The sequence below is a fragment of the Micromys minutus genome (assembly GCF_963924665.1).
Source record: "Micromys minutus genome assembly, chromosome: 29".
Taxonomy (NCBI): domain Eukaryota; kingdom Metazoa; phylum Chordata; class Mammalia; order Rodentia; family Muridae; genus Micromys; species Micromys minutus.
In genome coordinates this window covers 12,262,378-12,269,791 of record NC_137964.1, presented here as the reverse complement: position 1 = coordinate 12,269,791, position 7,414 = coordinate 12,262,378, and the positions used below count along the sequence as shown (strand labels likewise).

General features: G+C 46.4%; 1 protein-coding gene across 1 annotated transcript; it reads right to left on the bottom strand.

Annotated features, from left to right (window-relative positions):
- Positions 1–499: 499 nt before the first annotated feature.
- On the bottom strand, positions 500–1,442 carry POP7 (POP7 homolog, ribonuclease P/MRP subunit). The gene is made up of 2 exons (XM_080941238.1): positions 1,305–1,442; positions 500–1,102 (listed from the first exon to the last, which is right to left on the bottom strand). Exon 2 carries the CDS (start codon positions 1,092–1,094, stop codon positions 672–674), a length of 423 nt encoding a protein of 140 aa, XP_080797364.1. The 5' UTR covers positions 1,095–1,102; positions 1,305–1,442; the 3' UTR covers positions 500–671.
- Positions 1,443–7,414: the final 5,972 nt, after the last annotated feature.

The following is a 7,414-nucleotide window of genomic DNA, read 5'->3' as shown; positions in this document are numbered from 1 at the left end:
GAGTTCTGGGTTATCAGACGCAAATATTCATGACTGTTTGACAAGTGCCTTTCCTATTGAGCCCTCTCCCCAGTCCTCCTCCGTCATCATTCTTGTGATTACTAGGGACTGAACCTCGGGCCTAATCCTGTGCTAGGTGACACTAGTCACAATCCCCTCACTGAGTTAGATCCACAATCCTTCACCTTTACACCTCTTTTCCCCAGCCTGGGAACCATGAGAGCCTGATACATCCCAGACATAGCTAGCTCAGTAGATGAATCTACTCTCTCATCTTCCCTAGAGCACACTTGTAACAATTAAGCTTCTGTGTTACACTCAACAAATTTGATCCTTCTCATACTGTGGTCTCTCATGGGTTCCTTTCCTGGGACCTAAATACTTGCAATGTTTCCTACCATTCCTATTCAAGTACACACAGAATTACACAAGGAATAAGAGGCCATTCGAAGCCTGGTACCAACACAACTTAATATTTTATTATACAGGCCAAGGAAGATTCACTTCTTGGGCTCTCCGTTCTCAGTCCTCTAGGCTGAGGTAACAAGGCCCTGATGAGTGAGGTCCATGACAGAGCTCAGAACAAGAGCCATATGAACCACTAGAAACCTCAACCACATGAAGCCTGGATATATGTGCACAAAGAATTTGGTGGATAAGCTTCATTTCAGTTACTTGGGCGTGACCCTGAAGACTCGGATGTGGATGGCTGAGTTGTTCCTGATCCTAGTTAGTGGCTCTCGAGAGTCAGTCTCTGGCTCCAACTCATCCACCAGCTCCACCGTGGAGGTATTGGCAGCCACCTGTAGGGACCCAAAGCTGCCTGCCTGTAGCTGCAGGGCGATGTTGATGGCGCGATTGATGGCCAGGCCCAAGCCATGAATGTAGATTTCAGTGCATGCGTTCTGCCCCCTAGTGCCTCCGTCCAGCAGCTTTTGGCAGCGAGCTAGCTGGGCCTTAAAATCAGTCTTCATGTTGACATAAATGTCATTGGGCCTCCGGGGCAAGCGGTGGGGAAGTCGTTTTCTAAGGGTGTACTCCACAGGGTCCAGCTCAGCCTCGATGGCACCGCGGTGTTCCCTGTTTTCTGCCATGCTGAGTCCTGGCAAGAAGAAGGAACGAGATTCAGGGAGAATGACAAGACAATCTTTTCTTGCCCAGCTTTCTAAGGATGCAACCAGAAGGGGGCGACCTCAACGCCCTCTTCCTTCCCAGCGTCTCAATCCCTTCCACTTCCGCCTTCTCCACTCCCAGTTTTAATTCATTCATCACGTGGCTCCTATTCCCGGCGTTTCCACGCCTACCTTCTTCCTTCCACAGTGCCCTTCACTCGTGTGAGCCTCGCCGACCGATCCAAGTAGACACCGCTGCCCAGGATATGCAGAAGAAGAACAGAGAAAGAATCAGAACAGGAACGCCGGGCAGCCTCGCCAGCAGGGGTTACGCACTGCGCACGCGCGTCCCCGCTCCAAGCCGGAACTGATAAGCTTCTGACCTTCTAGGCCTCCGTTTCTCTCCTCCCCTTTCCCCGTACGCGTGCGCGAGGGGACTTAAGTCTCGCGAGACTTGTGGATTCGACGGGTCCTGTTCTTGAGTACTTCGAAGGGCGGGACTAATTGACAGAGGCGGGCCCAAGGGGGGCGTTGTGTGGAGCACCCAGTTTTCCCCTCCCCCGGCGGGGCGGGACTCGAGGATCTAGGCGGGAAGAAAGGTTGGGAAAGAAGGTTCGGAACAGCCACCCCGGGTCAGCCGTGGAGCTGGGATCGCCCAGGGACCGGAAGTCTGTAATCCACGTCCTTCTCACTTCTGAGCAGTGAAATTGACCTCCCGCCGGAGGTCCTGGCAGCTCCGGAAGCTGAGAAATCGAAGGGATCGAGTTAAGGCCGGATGTCCACCATGGGCTCCTCCCTCTACAAGGGATCCACATTAGGTGCCAAGAGTTTGCAGCTTCCCGCCACACCTCTTAACTGTCTTCTCCCGCCGCAGTCAAGCTGCTCCCCGCGACCGGCTTAGCCATGACTGGCCGCTCCCTGGCGGAAGGGACAGGAACTGCAGTACTTGGGTTCCTAGCCCCTTAGTGAGGACCTGGATCTCTGCACAGATTGGTAAAGCCTTTGGACAGTTCCCGTCCTCCAGGCCACTTACCTAGGCAGAACCTGATTGAAGGAAAGAGAACTGTGCACCCTGCTATACAGCCAACCTTGAACTTTTGATTCCCCTGCCTCCACCTTGTGAGTGTCAAGATTAGCAGGCACTCACTCAACTGAGCTACATCCCTAACTTCTGGGATTTAGGTTAAACTGGAAAGTTTGACATTCTAGACCTCAGTTTGCTCCAAGTTGATCTATATATTTAATGAGCATTTTAGAAGAGTTGCACATATAAACCAAAAACTTTTTTGGTGGGGAGGATAGGGCTAGCCTGGAACTCATGCCTTGGCCTCCCCAGTGCTAGTGTTTTAGATGTGCATGACTGCACCATCTTACTAAGTTTATCCTAAAACGTATGTCAAATAAGTAGACTGAATAAAATAATTTTGTAATGTTGTTGGACTCATAATCATCGCAGCAATTACAAGCACTTGCTGCTCTTCAAGATGACTCCCAGAGGACCTGAATTTGTTCCCAGTACCCATGTTGAGTGGCTCACAGCCATCTGTAGCTCCAGCTTCAGGAGACCTGACAGCCTCTTCTGGCCTTTGTGTGTGCCCAGAAATGATACACACAGGCATATACACACTTTTACAGCTATGGCTATTGTGAGCATGACAATGTAATGCGGAGAACATACTTGACATGTTGTGGAGTCAATTCCTCAACCTTTCCATGGGTTCTGAGGATCAAAGTCTCACATAGCAAGTACTTTACACTCTGGAGCATCTTGCCAGCCCCTTAGGACTTCCCATGGAAATACAGTCATTAAGAAAAGTGTGCCGTTGGCAGATGTAGAGATACAAAAATCAATAAAACAGAGAACTCAGAAGCACACAAGTATAACCAAGCCGTTGGAGAAGGGGTCTCACAGCCAGACTGGCGTCAGACTCAGTGCCCTTGAAGTTCTGATCGCCTACTTCTAGCTGCCAAGTGTGGGAATTACAGGTGTGGGCCAGCAGAGCTGATTTATGCAGTGCTGGAGAAGGAACCCAGGGCTTTGACTTGCTACCATTTGAGTTATAGCTCCAGCCAATTCATTTTCTTGACAGACATGCAAACATAGCACAGTGCGTAAAGATGGTGTGTCAAGTGCTTCTGAAACAGACCAGAGAAAGAAAAAGGCCTTAAGACCAAAGTGTGGCCAGTGGCTCTGAATATGCAACTGTTGACTATACGCCAGCTGGAGGAAATGTAAGGGAACTCTTCAAGAGACTAGTCAGGCAACGAGTCCAGAGAGAGGGTCGGGGTGGGAAACAAAGATACTGTTGTTCATGTAAATGTCAAGGCTGGAGGGTCTAGGTAAAACTACCTACTGTGAAGCCTCAGGATCTGAGTTGGGGCCCACATAATAGAAAAGTGTACTCCCAGAAGCTGTCCTCTGACCTCCATGTACAAAACTCCCCAAACACACTCAAAATAAATAAATTTTTAGAAATATGTAGAAACCTCTAAGGCTGTGCACGATGACTCATACCTGCCATACAAGCGCTCAGGAGACTGCGGCAGGAGGATTGCCATGGGCTGGAAGCCTGTTTAAGCTAGAGTGCTCCAGAGTACAATGTAAGACCCTGTCTCAAATATAAAACTTTTATGGAAGACCAAACTAGTATGAAAACAGAATGCACAAGGCTGGGTGTGGTGGTACATGTGTGGTCCAGGCACTCAGGAGGTGGAGGTCAAAGGGCAAGAGGCTTAGTTCCATTCTGGGTTCTATAGCAAGTTTAAGGCCAGATTGGGTACAAGACCTGTCTATAGAGAAGTGTTGGAGAGATGGCTCAATGGGTAAAGGACATTCTGTCCAAGGTAATGACCTGAGGCTGGTCCCTAGGACCAACTTAAAGATAGAAGAGACCCAACACCACTGTTGTTCTCTGACCTCCAAATGGTCACCCATCATACACCATACACACATAATAATAATAATAACATTCTAAGGGGGAGGAGGTAAAAGAACCCATGGGATGGGAGAATATATTTGCAAATCATATATTTAATAAAAGATTTGTATCTAGACTATGTAAAAACTGGGAACTGAAAAGTTTGAATCCAAGGGCCATCCAGCTCTCTGAAAGTCTTCGGTAATGGGGACATGTTTCATGAAAGCAGAATACACACACACACACACACACACACCTCAATAAGTAAAGGGAGAAAACAACCCTGCCGACAGTAGTGGCAATGGCCTGAAATCCCAGCACTGGAGGCAGAGGCAGGCAGGCCTCTGAGTTTGAGGCCAGCCTGGTCTACAGAGTGAGTTCCAAGACAGCTAGGGCTACACAAAGAAACCCTGTTCAGAAAAGGAAAAGAAGGAAGAAAAAAGAAACAGAAAAAAGAAAGAAGAAACAACTCAATTACAAAATAGACATCCTGGACGTTTCAGCAGGAGACAAAGGATGATAAGAATCTCTCAAGATGTTTAATATGATTAGCCATTAGGAGAACGCACATTAAAACCACAGTGATGCGAGGAGCTGGGGATGTGACTCTGCTGGTACAGTGCTTACCTAGTGTACAGAAACCTCTGGATTCCACCCCTAGCAAGACATAAGCCAGAAGCCTGGGGGCCTATAATCCCAGAACTTGGTTGGTAGAGGCAGGGGTATCAGAAGTTCAAGGTCATTCTCACTTACACAGTAAGTTTGAGGCTCTGCTTTAAAAAAAAATGAAAGTAAGCAAGAAAGAAGAAAGCCTTGGCAATATTAAGTACAGATTAAAATGCAGGATCTCACTTGTTAGATTTCTGGAAATGTGAAATGGTTCAAGCATTTTATTTTGTGACTTTTCCCTCTAAATTGAACAATCTTGAAGGGAGGCTTTTTAAGATGCAGGAAACATACAAGGTTCAGAAGTTCCTGAAATTAACAAAACTCATAGGGGTGGATCTTGGTAAAGCTAATTCTCAGTCCTACCCCCAGTACACATGTTCTCCTTCTCCCACTCCCTCTACCTCTCTCTCTCTTTGTGTGTGTGTGTGTGTGTGTGTGTGTGTGTGTGTGTGTGTAGTTCTCAGTCCATAAGTCCCATAGGGAGCTCTAAGGATGCAGCTTTCATGAGTTAGCACCCATACAAGATGGCCTTTCCAGTGTCACAGCTGCCTTTGAGTCATCCATGATCCTTCAAGTAACCCTAAGAAATTCATTGGCTCTCCAAGCTGGACTTTGGTAGAATTGTTTGGTTTGTGGGTGAATAGACATAATAGACATTTGTGTGTATGTCCTTAGGAGAAGTTATCGAGGTATCATTCTAGAAAATACTTCTATACTTTCCCCTAAATGACCCAAAAAGAGCACTTCTGAACATTTAAATGATTTTACAATATGGTGGTACACTCCTGCAATATCAGCATATGGACAGGAGGATTCTGAGTGGTAGGCTAGCCTTGGCTGAGCAATAAGGCCCTGTCTCAAAACCAAATCAAACCAACAACAGAAAAACTGTACTGTATCAAAGCATGTTGGAGGTCCTGAGTCCAAGCCCCAGGACTGTAAGACAACAGCAAAACCTCAGACAAATGAAGAAAAACATAGCCAGGGGTGATGGGGATGTCCACAGCAGTTCTGTATTGAATAGCCCACGGCTGGAAAAGCCAGATGCTTTTCAGGTAATAAAAGGATGAAAGAACAAACCGTGGATTATCCACCCACAGAACATCACTCAGCAACATGGCTTGAATCGAGGAATCCTCTTGTGCTTTGAGAACACTAGTTGTTTACGTGGCTGGGAGCATGACTCAGTTGACACAGCACTGGGCAAGTGTGCAAAGTCCTGAGTTTGGTCCCCAGGATCCACACAAAATCTTAAAATGAGCATGATGTGGGTGTGCTTGTAACCCTGGTGACAGCAAGATCAGAAGTGGAGACAGGAACTTCCCTGTGTCTCAGGATCACACACCCAAGGGTTTTTTGTTTTGTTTTGTTTGGTTTGGTTTGTTTTTTTTTTTTTTTTTTTTTTTTTTTGACCTTTACTTTATCTGCATTTATTTTATGCTGAATTTATTCCCATGCCATGAGTTTTCTTCTGGGATATCTTTTTCTTCTGTGCAACCTCCTCTTCTGGCTTTGGAACGATCTGTTCCTTCTCAGTGAGAATCATCTCAATGTGGCAGGGGGAGCTCATGTATGATACCCAAGGTTTAAATATGACAATGGTTATATTAGTGGATCAAGGAATTTGGTTGCTATAGGAAAGTTAACTTGAAGGTACATTATATCACATTATTTATAATGAGCAGTTTTCAATGCATGATGGTGCACACCTGTAACAGCAGCCTTGACAAGGCTGCAGTCAAGAATGCTACAGTTCAAGGCCAGTCAGGAACACATTACAAGACCAGGTCCCAAGAAACTAAAGCAGCCAACAAAAAAAAAAAAAAAAAAAAAAAGAAAGAAAGAAAGAAAGAAAGAAAAAAACAACCTTACAAAACACATCGACACCACAACAAAGAGCCCTTCACCCACAAAATAATCAGCATAGTTTGTAAATGAGCATTCCGTGACTCAACCTGTGTGTCTGTCCCTTTCCAGGATACTTTACAGTCCCGTTTTACAAGCTGGATTTATGGTGGTTCGTGCCTGTAATCCCAAGAAAAAGACAGAAAAGAGGCAAAAGGATTCCTGCGGACTTAGGACCAGCCTCAGCTACACACAGAGACACCTTCTCTCAAGAAAACTGAAAACCAACCAACTAACCAACTACTGGGGACATATCTCAGTGGTAGGGTCCTTGTTTAGTACACCTGAAGTCCTAGGTTCAATCCCCCCCCCCCCACTGACGAAAAGAAAATAAAGAAATATGTGTGTGCGCACAGGTGTCTCTGGGTGTGTGTTTGTTCTCTCCCTCCCTCTTTCTCTCTCTATATATGCCCACTCCTGCCAGTTGTCCTGTGACCTCTCCACGTGTGTCGAAGCAGGTTTATTCACACCCACACATACGCACATATAAACGGATCTGGGCTTTATGATGGAAATCAAAGCTCTCAGCGAAAGCTTGGTTCCCATCCTTCGCCACTAGGTTTCCTGTCTCATCACTGCGCACCGCTGTCTTCTACCACCCATGTCTGCACACTTTTCTTAAACTAACAACCCATCTGACACGTCTTTCTCTCTCTAAGTCTGGCACCAACACTCTGTGTGTGTGGTGTTATGTGTTGAATTCGGGGTCTTGCACAAGCTAGGCAAGCACTCTTGAGTCACACTCCCGGCCCTTCCTTGGGGTAATTGTTCTAACACTGAACTCTCAGAGCCCCAATGCAAACTTTAGAT

What these genes read in the sequence shown, in the direction of transcription:
- POP7 (XM_080941238.1), bottom strand. Translation starts at nt 1,094, where the DNA reads ATGGCAGAAAACAGGGAACACCGCGGTGCCATCGAGGCTGAGCTGGAC.